Source organism: Lynx canadensis, chromosome A1 (genome assembly GCF_007474595.2).
Source record: "Lynx canadensis isolate LIC74 chromosome A1, mLynCan4.pri.v2, whole genome shotgun sequence".
In the NCBI taxonomy this organism is placed as follows: Eukaryota; Metazoa; Chordata; class Mammalia; order Carnivora; family Felidae; genus Lynx; species Lynx canadensis.
In genome coordinates this window covers 193,439,535-193,458,726 of record NC_044303.2, presented here as the reverse complement: position 1 = coordinate 193,458,726, position 19,192 = coordinate 193,439,535, and the positions used below count along the sequence as shown (strand labels likewise).

The 19,192-nt window shown below is 41.4% G+C and overlaps 1 protein-coding gene across 1 annotated transcript in view; it reads left to right on the top strand.

Moving 5' to 3' along the window:
- Positions 1-19,192, top strand: part of GALNT10 (polypeptide N-acetylgalactosaminyltransferase 10) — a 224,150-nt gene that overhangs the window by 166,910 nt on the left and 38,048 nt on the right. Inside the window, exon 5 of the mRNA XM_030328732.1 lies at positions 15,147-15,332. Within this exon, the coding sequence (XP_030184592.1) occupies positions 15,147-15,332 (186 nt within the window). The remainder of the gene's footprint in view (positions 1-15,146; positions 15,333-19,192) is intronic.

Here is a 19,192-nt window from a genome sequence, read left to right as displayed (position 1 = left end):
CATATAGTTGTGGACCCATTTCTGGGTTTTCTATTCTGTTCCATTGATCTCTGAGTCTGTTTTTGTGCATACCATCTTGATGACTGTAGCTTTGTAATATAGCTTGAAGTCTGGAATCATGATGCCTCCAGCTTTGCTTTTATTTTTCAGGATTACTTTGGCTATTTGGGGTCTCTTGTTGTTCCATAAAAATTTTAGGATTGTTTGTTCTAGCTCCGTGAAAAATGCTGGTGGTATTTTGATACGGATGGCAGTAAATGGGGAGATTGCTTTGGGTAGTGTAGGCATTTTAATAATGCTCTTCTAATCCATGAGCATGGAATGTTTTCCCATTTCTTTGTGTCGTCTTCAATTTCCTTCACTAGTGTTCTATAGTTTTCAGGGCACAGAATTTTTTTTTTTTAAGTTTACTTATTTTGAGAAAGAGAGAGAGTACATGCAAGTCAGGGAGGACCAGAGAGAGAGAGGGGGGGAGAGGGAGAGAATCCCAAGCAGGCTCTGCACTGTCAGCGTGGAGCCCAGCACAGGGCTTGAACCCATGAACCATGAGATCATGACATGAGCCAAAATCAAAAGTCAGACACTTAACTGACTGAGCCATCCAGGTACCCCCAGAGTACAGATCTTTTACCTCTTTGGTTAGGTTTATTCCTAGGTACCTTATGGTTTTGGGTATGATTGTAAATGAGATTGATTCCTTGATTTCTTTTCCTGCTGCTTTGTTATTAGGGTACAGAAATGCAACATATTTCTATAAGTTGATTTTATATCCTGCAACTTTGCTGAGTTCATGTATTAGTTGTAGCAATTTTTGGTGGAGTCTTTCAGGTTTTCTTTTCTTTAGTTTTTGATTTTTATTTTTGAGAGAGAGACAGAGTGTGAGTGGGGGAGGGGCAGAGAGAGAGGGAGACACAGAATCCGAAGCAGGCTCCAGGCTCTGAGCTGTCAGCACAGAGCCCAATGCGGGGCGTGAACTCGTGAACCATGAGAACATGACCTGAGCCAAAGTCAAACGCCAAACCAACTGAGCCACCCAGGTGCCCCTCAGGTTTTCTACATAGAGTATTATGTCATCTGCAGATAGTGAAAGTTTGACTTCTTCCTTACTGATTTGGATGCCTTTTATTTGTTTTTTGTTGTCTGATTGTTGAGGTTAAGACTTCCAGTACTATGTTAAACTGTAATGGTGAAGAGTGGACATCCCTGTCTTGTTCCTGATCATAGAGGAAAGGTCTCAGTTTTTCCCCATTGAGGATGATATTAGCACTGGGCCTTTCATATATGGCTTTTATGATGTTGAGGTATGTTCCATCTATCCATACTTTATTGATGGTTTTTATCAAGAATGGATGCTGTATTTTGTCAGATGCTTTTTCTGTATCTATTTAGAGGATTGTATGGTTCTTATCCTTTCTTTTATTAATGTGGTATATCACGTCGATTGATTTGAGAATATTGAACCATCCCTGCAGCCCAGGAATAAATCCCACTTGGTTATAGTGAATAATTCTTTTAATGTACTGTTGGATTCAATTTGCTACTATTTTGTTGGGGAGTTTTGCATCCATTTTCATCAGGGAAATTGGTCTGTAACTCTCCTTTTTAGTGGGGTCTTTGGTTTTGGAATGAAGGTAATGCTAGCCTCATAGAAGGAGTTTGGGATTTTTCCTTCCACTTCTGTTGTTTGGAACAATTTGAGAAGAATAGGATTAACTCTTCTTTAAATGTCTGATAGAATTCCCCTGGGAGGCCATCTGCCCTGGACTTTTGTTGGCAGATTTTTGATTACTGATTCAGTTTCTTTGCTGGTTATGGGTCTATTCAAATTTTCTATTTCTTCCTGTTTCAATTTTGGTAGTTTGTATGTTTCTAGTAAATTGTCCATTTCTTCCAGTTTGCCCAGTTTGTTGGCATATAATTTTTCATAATAATCTCCTATGATTATTTGTATTTCTGTAGTGTTGGTTGTGATCTCTCCTCTTCCATTTGTGATTTTATTTACTTGGATCCTTTCTTATTTCTTTTTATAAGTCAGCTAGGCGTTTATCAATTTTATTAATCCTTTCAAGAAACCAGCTCTTAGTTTTGTTGATCTGTTCTACTGGTTTTTTGTTTGTTTGTTTCTATATCATTTATTTCTGCTCTAATCTTTATTATTTACCTTCTTAGGCTTGCTTTAGGCTTTATTTGCTGTTCCTCTTCCAGTTCGTTTAGGTGTGAGGCTAAGCTGTGTATTTGAGACCTTTCTTGTTTCTTGAGGTAGGCCTATATTGCAGTATACTTCCCTCTTAGGACTGCCTTTGCTGCATCCCAAAGATTTTGGACTGTCATGTTTTCATTTTCATGTCTTTCCATGTGCTTTTTTATTTCTTCTTTAATTTCATGGTTAACATTACTTCTTTAGTAGGATTTTCTTTATCCTCCATTTGTGGTCTTTCCACATTTTTTCTTGTGGCTGACTTCAAGTTTCATGGCATTGTGTTTGGAAAATATGCATGGTATAATCTCCATCTTTTTGTACTTGTTGAGGGCTGATTTGTGACCCAGTATGTAATCTATTCTGAAGAATGTTCCATGTACACTCGAAAAGAATGTGTATTCTGCTGCTTTACCATGAAATGTTCTTTTAATACATCTGTTAAGTCCAGCTAGTCCAGTGTGTCATTCAAAGCCATTGTTTCCTTGTTGATTTTCTGCTTCGATCATCTGTCCATTGCTGTAAGTGGGGTGTTAAAGTCCCTTACTATTATGGTATTTTCAGTGAGTCTCTTTATGTTTGTTATTAATTGGTTTTTATACTTGGGGTCTCCAAGTTGGGGGCATAAGAATTTACAATTGTTAGATCTTCTTGATGAATAGACCCCTTAATTATGATGTAATGCCATTCGTCATCTCTTGTTAGTTTTTGCTTTAAAATCTAATTTGTCTCAATCGGGAGGGCAGAAGATGGCGGTGTAGGAGGACGCTGGGCTCACCGCGCGTCCTGCTGATCACTTAGATTCCACCTACACCTGCCTAAATAACCCAGAAAACCACCAGAGGATTAGCAGAACGGAGTCGCCGGAGCCAAGCGCAGACGAGAGGCCCACGGAAGAGGGTAGGAAGGGCGGAGAGGCGGTGTGCCCTCCACGGACTGGCGGGAGGGAGTCGGGGCGGAGGGGCGGCCCGCCGGCCAAGCTGAGGCCCCGAGTCTGGCTTGCAAAAGCGGAGGGGCCAGACGGAGTGTGTTCCGACAGCAAGCGGGACTTAGCATCTGGGAGGTCATAAGTTAACAGCTCTGCTCAGAAAGCAGGAAGGCTGGAGGACAACCGGAGGGAGAGTTGCTGAGCCCCGAGATGACAGAGCTCAGTTTGGCGGGGAACAAAGGTGCTTGCCAGTGCCATCTCCCTCGCCCATCCCCCAGCCAAAATCCCAAAGGGAACCAGTTCCTGCCAGGGAACTTGCTTGCTCCGCGCAAACACCCAACGCTGTGCTTCTGTGGATCCATCCGCCGGGGGGTCTGACTCCCTCCCGGTGCCACAGGGCCCCTCCTGAAGTGGATCACCAAATGAGAAGCAAGCTAAGCCTGCCCCTCCTGCCCCCGTGCACCTTGCCTACCCACCCCAGCTAATATGCCAGATCCCCAGCACCACAAGCCTGGCAATGTGCAAGTAGCCCAGACGGGCCACACCACCCCACAGTGAATCCCACCCCTAGGAGAGGGGAAGAGAAGGCACACACCAGTCTGACTGTGGCCCTAGCGGTGGGCTGGGGGCAGACATCAGGTCTGACTGCGGCCCCACCCACCAACTCCAGTTATACACCACAGCACAGGGGAAGTGCTCTGCAGGTCCGCACCACTCCAGGGACTATCCAAAATGACCAAATGGAAGAATTCTCCTCAAAAGAATCTCCAGGAAATAACAACAGCTAATGAACTGATCAAAAAGGATTTAAATAATATAACAGAAAGTGAATTTAGAATAATAGTCATAAAATTAATCGCTGGGCTTGAAAACAGTATAGAGGACAGCAGAGAATCTATTGCTACAGAGATCAAGGGACTAAGGAACAGTCAGGAGGAGGAGAAAAACGCTTTAAACGAGATGCGAAGTAAAATGGAAATGACCACGGCTGGGATTGAAGAGGCAGAGGAGAGAATAGGTGAACTAGAAGATAAAATTATGGAAAAAGAGGACGCTGAGAAAAAGAGAGATTAAAAAATCCAGGAGTATGAGGGGAAAATTAGAGAACTAAGTGATACACTAAAAAGAAATAATATACGCATTATTGGTATCCCAGAGGAGGAAGAGAGAGGGAAAGGTGCTGAAGGTGTACTTGAAGAAATAATAGCTGAGAACTTCCCTGAACTGGGGAAAGAAAAAGGCATTGAAATCCAAGAGGCACAGAGAACTCCCTTCAGATGTAACTTGAATCGATCTTCTGCACGACATATAGTGAAACTGGCAAAATACAAGGATAAAGAGAAAATTCTGAAAGTAGCAAGGGATAAATGTGCCCTAACATATAAAGGGAGACCTATAAGACTCATGACTGATCTCTCTTTTGAAACCTGGCAGGCCAGAAAGGATTGGCACGAGATCTTCAATGTGATGAACAGAAAAAATATGCAGCCGAGAATCCTTTATCCAGCAAGTCTGTCATTTAGAATAGAAGGAGAGATAAAGGTCTTCCCAAACAAACAAAAACTGAAGGAATTCGTCACCACTAAACCAGCCCTACAAGAGATCCTAAAGGGGATCCTGTGAGACAAAGTACCAGAGACATCGCTACAAGCATAAAACATACAGACATCACAATGACTCTAAACCCGTATCTTTCTATAATAACACTGAATGTAAATGGATTAAATGAGCCAACCAAAAGACATAGGGTATCAGAATGGATAAAAAAACAAGACCCATCTATTTGCTGTCTACAAGAGACTCATTTTAGACCTGAGGACACCTTTAGATTGAGAGTGAGGGGATGGAGAACTATTTATCATGCTACTGGAAGCCAAAAGAAAGCTGGAGTAGCCATACTTATATCAGACAAACTAGACTTTAAATTAAAGGCTGTAACAAGAGATGAAGAAGGGCATTATATAATAATGCCCTTCCATCAGGAAGAGCTAACAGTTATAAATGTCTATGCGCCGAATACCGGAGCCCCCAAATATATAAAACAATTACTCAAAAACATAAGCAACCTTATTGATAAGAATGTGGTAATTGCAGGGGACTTTAACACTCCACTTACAGAAATGGATAGATCATCTAGACACACGGTCAATAAAGAAACAAGGGCCCTGAATGATACATTGGATCAGATATATCTAGAACACTGCATCCCAAAGCAACAGAATATACTTTCTTCTCGAGTGCACATGGAACATTCTCTAAGATAGATCATATACTGGGTCACAAAACAGCCCTTCATAAGTATACAAGAATTGAAATTATACCATGCATACTTTCAGACCACAATGCTATGAAGCTTGAAATCAACCACAGGAAAAAGTCTGGAAAACCTCCAAAAGCATGGAGGTTAAAGAACACCCTACTAAAGAATGAGTGGGTCAACCAGGCAATTAGAGAAAAATTAAAAAATATATGGAAACAAACAAAAATGAAAATACAACAATCCAAACGCTTTGGGACGCAGCAAAGGCAGTCCTGAGAGGAAAATACATTGCAATCCAGGCCTATATCAAGAAATAAGAAAAATCCCAAATACAAAATCTAACAGCACACCTAAAGGAAATAGAAGCAGAACAGCAAAGGCAGCCTAAACCCAGCAGAAGAAGAGAAATAATAAAGATCAGAGCAGAAATCAACAATATAGAATCTAAAAAAACTGTAGAGCAGATCAACGAAACCAAGAGTTGGTTTTTTGAAAAAATAAACAAAATTGACAAACCTCTAGCCAGGCTTCTCAAAAAGAAAAGGGAGATGACCCAAATAGATAAAATTATGAATGAAAATGGAATTATTACCACCAATCCCTCAGAGATACAAACAATTATCAGGGAATACTATGAAAAATTATATGCCAACAAACTGGACAACCTGGAAGAAATGGACAAATTCCTAAACACCCACACTCTTCCAAAACTCAATCAGGAGGAAATAGAAAGCTTGAACAGACCCATAACCAGTGATAATACCTATCCTTCTCAAGCTATTCCAAGAAATAGAAAGGGAAGGAAAACTTCCAGACTCCTTCTATGAAGCCAGTATTACTTTGATTCCTAAACCAGACAGAGACCCAGTAAAAAAAGAGAACTACAGGCCAATATCCCTGATGAATATGGATGCAAAAATTCTCAATAAGATACTAGCAAATCGAATTCAACAGCATATAAAAAGAATTATTCACCATGATCAAGTGGGATTCATTCCTGGGATGCAGGGCTGGTTCAACATTCACAAATCAATCAACGTGATACATCACATTAATAAAAAAAAAAGATAAGAACTATATGATCCTGTCAATCAATGCAGAAAAGGCCTTTGACAAAATTCAGCACCCTTTCGTAATAAAAACGCTTGAGAAAGTCGGGATAGAAGGAACATACTTAAACATCATAAAAGCCATTTATGAAAAGCCCACAGCTAACATCATCCTCAATGGGGAAAAACTGAGAGCTTTTTCCCTGAGATCAGGAACATGACAGATGCCCACTCTCACCGCTGTTGTTTAACATAGTGTTGGAAGTTCTAGCATCATCAATCAGACAACAAAAGGAAATCAAAGGCATCAAAATTGGCAAAGATGAAGTCAAGCTTTCGCTTTTTGCAGATGACATGGTACTATACATGGAAAATCCGATAGCCTCCACCAAAAGTCTGCTAGAACTGATACATGAATTCAGCAAAGTTGCAGGATACAAAATCAATGTCCAGAAATCAGTTGCATTCTTATACACTAACAATGAAGCAACAGAAAGACAAATAAAGAAACTGATCCCATTCACAATTGCACCAAGAAGCATAAAATACGTAGGAATAAATCTAACCAAAGATGTAAAAGATCTGTATGCTGAAAACTATAGAAAGCTTATGAAAGTAATTGAAGAAGATAGGAAGAAATGAAAAGACATTCCCTGCTCATGGATTGGAAGAATAAATATTATCAAAATGTCAATACTACCCAAAGCTATCTACACATTCAATGCAATCCCAATCAAAATTGCACCAGCATTCTTCTCGAAACTAGAACAGGCAATCCTAAAATTCATATGGAACCACAAAAGGCCCCGAATAGCCAAAGTAGTTTTGAAGAAGAAGACCAAAGCAGGAGGCATCACAATCCCAGACTTTAGCCTCTACTACAAAGCTGTAATCATCAAGACAGCATGGTATTGGCACAAAAACAGACACAGAGACCAATGGAATAGAATAGAAACCCCAGAACTAGACCCACAAACGTATGGCCAGCTAATCTTTGACAAAGCAGGAAAGAACATCCAATGGAAAAAAGACAGTCTCTTTAACAAATGGTGCTGGGAGAACTGGACAGCAACATGCAGAAGGTTGAAACTAGACCACTTTCTCACACCATTCACAAAAATAAACTCAAAATGGATAAAGGACCTGAATGTGAGACAGGAAACCATCAAAACCCTAGAGGAGAAAGCAGGAAAAGACCTTTCCGACCTCAGCTGTAGCAATCTCTTACTTGACACATCCCCAAAGGCAAGGGAATTAAAAGCAAAAATGAATTACTGGGACCTTATGAAGATAAAAAGCTTATGCACAGCAAAGGAAACAACCAACAAAACTAAAAGGCAACCAACGGAATGGGAAAAGATATTTGCAAATGACATATTGGACAAAGGGCTAGCATCCAAAATCTATAAAGAGCTCACCAAACTCCACACCCGAAAAGCAAATAACCCAGTGAAGAAATGGGCAGAAAACATGAATAGACACTTCTCTAAAGAAGACATCCAGATGGCCAACAGGCACATGAAAAGATGCTCAACATCGTTCCTCATCAGGGAAATACAAATCAAAACCACACTCAGATATCACCTCACGCCAGTCGGAGTGGCCAAAATGAACAAATCAGGAGACTATAGATGCTGGCGAGGATGTAGAGAAACGGGAACCCTCTTGCACTGTTGGTGGGAATGCAAACTGGTGCAGCCACTCTGGAAAACAGTGTGGAGGTTCCTCAGAAAATTAAAAATAGACCTACCCTATGACCCAGCAATAGCACTGCTAGGAATTTACCCAAGGGATACAGGTGTACTGATGCATAGGGGCACTTGTACCCCAATGTTTATAGCAGCACTTTCAACAATAGCCAAATTATGGAAAGAGCCTAAATGTCCATCAACTGATGAATGGATAAAGAAATTGTGGTTTATATACATAATGGAGTACTACGTGGCAATGAGAAAGAACGAAATATGGCCCTTTGTAGCAACGTGGATGAAACTGGAGAGTGTTATCTAAGTGAAATAAGCCATACAGAGAAAGACAGATACCATATGTTTTCACTCTTATGTGGATCCTGAGAAACTTAACAGAAACCCATGGGGGAGGGGAAGGGGAAAAAAAAAAAGAGGTTAGAGTGGGAGAGAGCCAAAGCGTAAGAGACTCTTAAAAAACTGAGAACAAACTGAGGGTTGATGGGGTGTGGGAGGGAGGGGAGGGTGGGTGATGGGTATTGAGGAGGGCACCTTTTGGGATGAGCACTGGGTGTTGTATGGAAACCAATTTGACAATAAATTTCATATATTGAAAAAGAAAAAAAGAGGCAGAGTATCATTAAACTAAAGGCTTTTCACTCAAAAAAAAAAATCTAATTTGTCTGACATAAGCATGGCTACTCCAGTGTTCCATCCCCTCACTTTCAATCAGGTGTCTTTAGGTCTAAAATGAGTCTCCTATGCAGCATATAGATGGGTCTTGTTTTTTTAATCCATTCTTATACCCTGTGTCTTTTGACTGGAACATGTAGACCATTTACATTCAGAGTGATTACTGAAAGGTACGAATTTAGTGTTATTGTGTTACCTATAAAATTGGTATTTCTGGTGATGTTCTGTGTTCCTTTCTAGTCTTTATTGCTTTTGGTCTTTTTCCCCCCATTTGAAGAGTCCCTTCTAATATTTTTTGCAGAGCTGGCTTAGTGTCACAAACTCCTTTAGTTTTTGTTTGCTGGGAAACATTTTATCTCTCCTTCTATTCTCAATGACAGCCTTGCTGGATAAAGTATTCTTGGTTGTATATTTCTCCCATTGAGCACATTGAATATATCCTGCCATTCCCTTCTAGCCTGCCAAGTTTCTGTGGATAGGTCTGCTGCAAACCTGATCTGTGTTCCCTTGTAGGTTAAGGACTTTTTTTTCCCTTGCTGCTTTCAGGATTCTTTCCTTGTCTGTGTATTTTGTGAATTTGACTATGATATGTCTAGGTCATATAGCCAGCTTTTGTTGAATTTCATGGGACTTCTTTGTGCTTCTTGGATTTAAATGTCTGTATCCTTCCCCAGATAGGAAAGTTTTCAGCTGTAATTTGCTAAAATAAACCTTCTGCCCCTTTTTCTCTTTCTTCATCTTCTGGGACTCCTGTGATACAAATATTATTGCTCTAAGAAGTTGCTGAGTTCTCTAAGTCTACCTTCATGATTCATTACCTTTCTTTCCCTCTTCTTTTCAACTTCATTATTTTTCATAGTTTTATCTTCCGTATCACAGATTCTCTCCTCTGCTTTGTTCATCTTCATTGTTATGGCATCCATTTGGGTTTACATCTTGATTATAGTTTTTTTAATTTCAGCCTGACTAGTTTTTAGTTCTTTAATCTAAAAGAACTAAAAGTTCTTTTAAGGGATTCTCTAGTGCCTTCTATGCATTTCTCAAGCCCAGATAGTATCCTTATAATTGTTGTTTGAAATTCAAGTTCAGAGATCTTACTTCTATCTGTATATCTGTATTGATTAAATCCCTGGCTATTGCTTCTACTTCCTGTTCTTTTTTTTTAATGTTTATTTATTTGAGAGAGAGAGAGAGAGAGAGAGAGAGAGAGAGCGCATGCAAGTGGGGGAGGGGCAGAGAAGGAGAGGGAGACACAGAATTCAAAGTAGGCTCCAGGCTCCCAGCTGTCAGCACAGAGCCTGATGCGGGGCTCAAACCCATGAGCTGTGAGATCATGACCTGAGCCGAAGTCAGTCACTTAACTGACTGAGCCACCCACATGCTCCAACTTCCTGTTCTTTCTTTTGGGATGAGTTCTTCCATCTTGTCATTTTGTCCAGAGAAGAAGAAGAAACAAACCCTAGATCTATGTGCTTTGATCTGCTTGTTAAAAGAAGCTTCCACAAAGTAGTCGTTTTTCTACTTGTAGACTTGTGGTTTTGTTCTCTCAGCCCTCAGATTGATTTCTTGGGTGTTTAGAATGATTTGATATTTATCTAGCTGTATTTGAGGGATGAGGCAAACTTAGAGCCCCCCTACTCTTGCACCATCTTAACTCCTCTCCCTGGGGAATGTATAGCAAATGGCATCTCAGGCTTTTAATTTGAGTCACATCTTTTCATATGCTTGTTGGCTATTTGTATATCAATTCTTTTGTGAAATGTATTTTTGTAAAAATGTTTCATAGCTTTTTGCCTAGTTTTAAGTTGGTCATCTGTTTATTATTGACTTTGGTGGAATCCATTACATATTCTTGATACAAGTCCTTTGTCAGATTCATGTATTATGAATATTTTCTCCCAGACTGTTGCCTGCCTTGTCATTTTCTTACTGATGTCTTTGATGTGTTGTGATGAGCAAAGTTTGAAGAGCAAGTTCTTAATCAAGTCCAATTTACCAGTCTTCCCTTTTATGGGTTAGTGCTTTTTATGTCTTAAGAGATCTTTTCCTACCCCAAGTTTACAACAATATTCTCCTATGTTTCTTCAAGAAACCTTATAACTTTAGCCTTTATATTTAAACCTGCTATCCATCTAAAATTATTTGTTGTGTATGGTAGGAGGTAGAGGTTGAGGTTCATCTTTTTTCATGTGTTTATCCAGTTATGCTAGCTGTTTTATTTTTTCAAGTTTTTTATTTCCATTCCAGTATAGTTAACATACAGTGTTATGGTAATTTTAGGTGCACAACATAGCCATTCAGCAATTCTGTACATTACTCAGTGATCATCATCATAAGTGTGCTCTTTATTTTAATGCTTATTTATTTTGAGAGACAGAGCAGGACAGAGAGAAAGAGGGAGAGAGAGAATCCCAAGCAGCCTCTGTACTATCAGCATAAAGCCCAACAGGGGCTCAAACCCACTAACCATGAGATTGTGACCCAAGCTGAAATCAAGAGTTGGACGCTTAACAAACTAAGCCACCCAGGTGCCCCCAATGTTCTCTTGATCCCCATCACCTATTTCACCCATCTCCTCACCACCTCCCCTCTGGTAACCATCTGTTTGTTCTTTATAGTTAAATCTGTTTCTTGGTTTGTCTTTCTTTTTTCCCTTTGCTCATTTGTTTTGTTGCACATTTTAAAAATTCTCTTATATTCTCATTGAATTTGCCTTGGTGCCCTTGTCAAAAACCAGTCAGTCAATGACATATATATAGATAGGTATACCTCTGGCTCCTCTATTCTGTTCTATTGGTATGTTTATTCCTTGCCAGTATTACATTGTTTTGATTATTCTGACTTTGTAATAAGTTTTGAAATCAGTGAGTCCTCCAACTTTATTCTTTTTTAAGATTGTTTTTGTTTTCACAGTTTAGGTTCTTTGAAAGTTGTCAATTTCAAAACCTGCTGTGATTTCATTGGGATTATGTTGAATCTATAGATGAATTTGAGGAGAATTGATTCTTTAACAATATGGAGTCTTCAAGTCTATATGTATGATTTATCTCTCCATTTATTTGGGTCTTTAGCTATATGAAGCTATTATAAATGGTATTTTTATTGTACTTTCCAATTGTTCTTTGCCAGGATATAGAAATACATTTTTTTCCATTTAACAACCTTATTCAGGTATAATTTGCATAACACAAAAATCACCCATTTTAAATCTGCAGTTCAGTTCTTAGGTCAGTTTATACAGTTTTAAAATGATCACTATAATACAGTTTTAGAATATTTCCATCACTCCAGAAAGTTCCCTTGTGCCTGTTTGTAATCAGTCCCCACTCCCAACCTAGCTCTAGACTACTGCTGACTTCCTTTCTGTCCCTGTAATTTTGTCTTTCTAGAAATTTCATATAAATAGAACCATATAATATCTAGTCTTAGGTGTCTGACTTCTTTAACACAGAATACTCTTTTTAAGGTTCATCCATATTGTCTTAATCGCTCTTTCCTTTTTTATTGTGGAATAATAAAATCCATTGTGTGGATATACTACGTTCTGTTCACTCATTCATCAATTGATGGATATTTCTATGGTTTTCAATATGGGGATATTTTGAATATTGCTGCTATGAACACTAGTACGCACATTTTGGGGTGGATGTGTGTTTTCATTTCTCTTGGGTGTACACCTAGGAATGGAATTACTGGGTAATATGGTAACTGTGCTTAACTGAGGAACTGCCAGACTGTTTTCCAAAGTGGCTGCACCATTTTACATTTCCACCAACAGTATATAGAGATTCTTATCCTCCACATCCTTGTCAACACTTATTATCTGAGTTGTGCATTATAGCCATCCTAGTGGATGTGAAGTAGTATCTCACTGTGGTGTTGATTTGCATTTCCCTGGTAACTAAGGATGTTGAACATCCTTTTATGTGTTTATCGGCCATTTGTATATCACCTTTGGAGAAGTGCCTATTCAGATCTTTTACCCATTTTTTTTTAATTGGGGTAAAATTCACATAACATAAAAATTAACCATGTTAAAGTATACAATTCACTGGCATTTAGTACATTCACAATGTTGTGCAACCATCACTTGGTTCCAAAATGTTTTATCACTCCAAAAGGAAACACCATACCCATTGAGTTGTCACTCCCCATCTCTCTCTACCCCAGTCTCTGGTAATCACTAATTTGTTTGTTGGCTCTATAAATTTACCTATTCTGGAATTTCATATGAGTAGAATGATACAACATGTGACCTTTTGTGGCTGGCATCCTTTATTTGGTGTAATGTTTTGAGGTTCATCTGCATGGTACCATGTATCAGTACTTCATTCCTTTTTATGGTTGAGTGATATTCCATTGTATGAATATATTTCATAGTTGTTTATCCATTCATGAGGTGATGGAAGCTTGAGTTATTTCCAATCTTTGGCTGTTGTGAGTAGTATTGCTGTAAATGTTCATGTGTAAGTAATCAAAAGATTTTTAGCTATCCTGGATCTGTTGATCTCTTCCATAAATTTTAGGATCAGCTTGTCAATTGTCAATTTTTGCAAAGATCAGCTGTGATTTTGATCTCACTGAATCTGTAGATCAACATAGGAGGTATTGCCATCTTAACAATATTAAGTCATCCAGTCCATGAACACAGACTGTCTTTCCATTTATTTTAGTCTTTAATATTTTTCAACAGTGTTTTTGCAGTTTCAAAGTATACAGATTTTACTTCTTTTGTTAAATTGCAAATTGTATGCTTACTATTTTAAATTGAATTTTCCAATTTTTTTTTATCTGCCAGTACTTAGAAATACAACTAATTTTTAAATCAACATTTAAACCGGTATCCTGAAATCTTGCTAGCTTCTTTGTAGATTTCTTAGGATTTTTCTATGTAAATAATCATGTCATCTACAGGTAAAGATACTGTTACCTTTTTCTTCCCAATCTTTATGCCTTTATTTCTTTATCTTGCCAGTTGCACTGGCTAGGAGTTCTAGTACAATGCTGAATGGAAGTGATGAGAGAGAATACAGCCTTTATCCTGATCATTGGATAAAAGCATTCGCTATTTCATCATTAAGTGTGGTATAAACGTTAGGACTTTTTTTGTAGCCATACTAGATTTTTCATAAAGTGCTCTAACCCTGATTAAACTAAAGAGACACCAGTGTTAAGGCTGGGACTTTTTTAGTAAAAAGAGATAATTTTTGAGATTTGTTCAGAACGACTTTACCAGGCACAGGATAGAAACCCAACCCACATTAGCATAAGCAAGAAGAGGAATTTGTTTCGTGTGTAGTAAGAACATTTAGGAGTCTATCTGCTTTAGGCACAGAGGGATCTGGGGAATCAAAATGCCATCAGAATAATTTCCATCTCTGGATTCTTTTTACATGTTTACTTCAATGTCAGCAGAACTGCCCCTCCCCCAACTCTTATCACCTCATTTGCCAAAGATGTCACCAGCAGCTCCAGATTTATGGCCAGCCAACTTAGCAACTCTAATGAGAAGAAAGGGCCTGGTTTTTCAGTAGTTCTGAAAAAAAAAAAAAAAAAAATACTTCTCAGGATTCATTATTTGGATCAACTCGGGTCACATGGCCATTCCTGAACCAATCACTGTAGGCAAGGAAATGGAATGCCCTGATTGGTCAGGCCCATCCTACCTGCTCCTCCCCCTTGGATCCAGGGGTGGGTGAGCCCCACCAAAGTATAATGGATGGAAAATGGGAGGGGCAATTTCACCAAGAAAAATCAGAGTGCTGATTCCAGAAAATGAGGGAAGAGGTATCAGCCAAGCATAAACCACCACTGCCCACACTCTCACGCAGATGATCTCTGTGTGTTCCAGGTCTGGCACTATCCCTGGACTTCTTTGAGCTTCGGAGTCCCCATTTACAGCATGCAGGTGGTGGTCCCTGTCCTCGTTGGCCATATCTGAAAGGTCCCATGAGGCATTGTATGGGAAAGCTGTGTCTAAACTATAAAGTACAGGGGCGCCTGGGTGGCTCAGTCGATTGAGCGTCCGACTTTGGCTCAGGTCATGATCTCACAGCTCATGGGTTCGAGCCCCACATCAGGCTCTGTGCTGACAGCTCAGAGGTTGGAGCCTGCTTCAGATTCCGTGTCTCCCTCTCTTCTCTGCCCCTCCTCCGCTCATGCTCTGTCTCTCTCTCTCTCTCTGTCAAAAATAAATAGACATTAAAAAAATTTTTTTTAATAAAAAAATAAACTATAAAATATGGTGCACACGTAAGGGAGCAGTCACAAGAGTGATTACTGAGCAGCTGTTCTAACCCATCTGTCCATCTGTCTTCTTCTGTCTCTCTCACAGAGCACTTGAAGAAGCCACTTGAAGACTATATGGCCCTCTTCCCCAGTGTGAGAATTCTTCGAACCAAGAAGCGGGAAGGGCTGATAAGGACCCGGATGCTGGGGGCCTCTGCAGCAACTGGGGATGTCATCACATTCTTAGACTCACACTGTGAAGCCAATGTCAACTGGCTCCCCCCCTTGCTCGGTAAGAGACCCTCCCAAGGCAAGGTGGGCCCCAGCCTTCTGCAGGGATCATCCACAAGGCTTCTCTTGACTGCTTGAGATGCTGCCATCCAATGCCAGGTGCCACAAGGGATTCAGGAATGCTCACAGAGACCTTAAAAATCCATTCGAGTCCTGTCCCTTCGTTTTACAGAGAAGGAAGCTGAGAGGGGAAATGACTTACCCAAAGTCCTACAGCACACTACAGTCTAGTTACATGATTGCCTCTCCCAGATTAGTTCAAGTTTTATTGGAAAGCAAGTCAAGGCTGTCTGCTGTAGGAGCCACATTGTGGAGGGACATTATCCTAGCAACTTAGAATAGTTAACATTCAGTGCCCTGCTACTGAGCCAGGGAAGTGATAAGCATTATCTCCAGTCCTCACAAAACCATGCCAGGTCAAAAGTGTCCCCATTTCATAGTAGAAGAAGCTGAGGTTTGGAGATACTGAGTGACTCAATATTGTTCCCTTGGGTCATAAGTGTCAAAGTTACCATCTCTCTGGCCCCAAATTTTGTCCATGGTCAGAAATCCCACTGCCTCCCTAAATACATTTCCTCTCTGGAGAGTTTCCAGCAGCTATCAGGAAAGGGCTGTGGACGGGGCAGCATGATCCAGAAGTCATCCATCATAGCCATGTGGACAGAAGGGAGACAAGAGGATTGGATGCTGGGCAGTGAGGTGCCTCAAAGCTTGTTGAAGAAGCAGGTCTGGGGGCGCCTGGGTGGCGCAGTCGGTTAAGCGTCCGACTTCAGCCAGGTCACGATCTCGCGGTCCGTGAGTTCGAGCCCCGCGTCAGGCTCTGGGCTGATGGCTCAGAGCCTGGAGCCTGTTTCTGATTCTGTGTCTCCCTCTCTCTCTGCCCCTCCCCCGTTCATGCTCTGTTTCTCTCTGTCCCAAAAATAAATAAACTTTGAAAAAAAAAAAAATTTAAGAAGCAGGTCTGAATTCTGCGGAGTTCAGATTTGTGGAAGGTGATGAGCTGGTGCTAACAGGTGGACATCAAAGAGGAAATGTCCTACTGAGACTGGGAATCAGGTGAGGGACAGGCCAGAGACAGATTGGAGAAGCGTTATCAATCCAGGGAGAAATTAAAACTCACAAATGAATGGGGATGTTCACCATAACAGAAAGCTCAGGAAGCAAAGGAGACTGAAGTTCAGGGCCAACTTGAGCCTGTGTCAGAATCACCTGGAAGACTCACCAGCACAGAGTGCTGGACCCCACCCCAGAGTTTCTGATTGGAGAGGTCTGGGGTAGGGTCTGAGAAGCTGCATTTCTAACCAACTTCCAGGTGGTGCCAGCACTGCTGGTCCGAGGACCACACTTGGACGAGCACTGGTTAGACCATCAGGCAGAGGTGAGAACAGAAAGCAAAACCCACACGGTTGAATGGGCTAATCCAGCCAATTTGTTTTCTAACGCAGATCAGCATGGAACTTCAGTATTAGATGATACACTGCTGATCCCAAGGGTCCAGGATCCCACTGGGTTAGGAAAAGGATATAACCCAGATTTTCTGGCAAACTCCATATTTAATTAAACCAAGAGATCTCTGCATCTGCCTCTCATTACTGAAAGAGAAAAAGAAAAAGAGAAAGAAAAAAGTCTCACCATAAATCACCTAATTTATAGTGCTGAAGGAACAACTCATTTGTTGGGTCATTCAGTGACTCGAAGTGGAGGGCCACAAAGCTGAGCTGGGAGTCTAAATAGCCCTTAACTCTGTTTCTATGGAAATATATGAGGGTAATTTTCATAATCTGCAGAATACATGGAGGAAACATTCTCCCTCTTTTTATTTTTTTCTTTTTCCAATAGAAATGTGAACCAATGGTGTAGATGCAAAAGTCTGTCCCTGTTAATATGAGCAGCCGACAGAGCGCATCAGGGCTTTGTCTCAAAACCATTAACACCTCCATGCACAGCTCTCTCTGCCTTCTGTGCAGATGAGGCATTCCTGAGCCAGAGAGAAGGATTCAGCCCCGCAAAGGAAAGCCACTGTTTATCCTCATTTCTGCCATCATCATCATCATCATCATCATCATCATCATCATCATCATGGCTCTGCTAGTCCCTTGGCTTTTTAGGCCACAGCCACTTTTGAACTTGACAGTTACATGGGAATGTAGACAGGCCAGGCCTTATTATCCACGTAGAACAAATGAGAAAACTAAAGAGCAAAGAGAATGAGGAAGATGCTCAGCTTCTGAGCTTCTTTCGGCAATCCTGGTCACAGCAATGTCCGCGGAGCACTAACGGGATGTGTGAATGTGCGAGAGTCTGAGCTAAGCATCTTGGCCCCACCTTCCCCCTCGGTCTTCGCAGGAACCCCATGAGACAGGTGCTGTCGTCCTCCATTTTGTCGGCAGGGAAGCGAGGTTTCAGAGGCATCAGATAACCTTTGTCAAGGTTATACTGCTTGTAGGTGACAAAGCCAGGGTTGGGACCTGGGCATTCTGTCCCCAAGTGAGCGCAGCACCCTGGAATGCTGCCTCTCTGATGCTAAGCCTTGACCCGTCACACCTCCCGCTCTCAGCCAGCCTGCAGCAGAGCCATGGCCCAAAGCCTCTCCAGAAGTGAAATCCCCTGCATGGGCATGAATAATTGTAATTAGGAAGGGAGGCTCCTCTCTAGATCTTTCCCTGGAGAAGTTTCTTCGACTTCATTAGAACCCCTAGGGAGCCTGTTCACAAGGCAGACCCAAGCTCTGCCCCCACAGGTTCTGATTCGGTGCACCTGGGGCAGGAGCAGCCCTGGCAGTTTTTTAAACACACCATGGGTACATCGGGCACTGGTAGCCCAGAGGGCACACTGCCGAAAGCAGCACTTCTCAGACTTTTTAAACCAATGTGCCACAGTTAGAAATACATTGGATATCTCAATCCAGGACACAGATACACACCCATGCAATATAACGGAAACCTGTTTCCTGAAAAAGTACTTTTTCTTATCAGGTGGAATGCACCCTGACATTCAATATTCTTTCTTGGTTCATTATACACATGCACATGCACATGCACACACACAAACACACACACACTCGATCAATTTAATGACCCATCTATGGATTGTTGTCTTGCAGTTTAGGAAAGGGCAAGAATGCTGCTTTCTCTCCTGGAAGAAAAAAGTACTTGATGAAGCCCAAGCCCCAGGCAGATGCCAGCCTGCACTGGCCCTACCAGACTCCACATTCCCACCCTTGAACTTGACTGCTGGCCCAAGCAGCCAGGCACCCCAGCACAGCCCACTGGCCCCTTTATCACTGGCACCCCCAAGCTGCAGCCACGGCTTCTTGGCAGAAGGAACATCGAAGAACAGAACAAACCAAAGCTTAAAATTCTGGTTGGTAGGTTGGGCAGAGTGCGTTGTATAGAATCAGCTTCTCCCTGGCTTAACGGGGACCGTAAAAAGCCATCTGGCTAAGGACTGCCCTTGCCATCTTGAATCACCTAGCCTGTAGCATTCCTGCAGGGCAGAGGTCTGCCAGGCTTTGCTTGTACATCAGTCAGGAGGAGTTCGTGGGATAGTACATGCCCTCCTCAGTAGTTCTGGCTGTTGGAAAAAGCGAGCTAAACTCTCTCGCAAGGAGGACCACTTGTTCACTGACCATAGCTGAGAAGTTTTGAGGAGCTGCTGTGCCTGGCTACTTCAGCCACGAGTCAAGCTTAGGACCCAGAATGCGGAGCCTGACAGGGCCAGAACAGGAGCCCTCCCAGAAGGAAATTAATCTCTCTCTGCAATGGCGCTGACCATTACAGGCGACCGTGCTGGATACCTCGAACTGTCGTCATATCCCGTCCTCCTACCAGCCTGTGGTGCTGAACCTCTTCTCCCCATTTC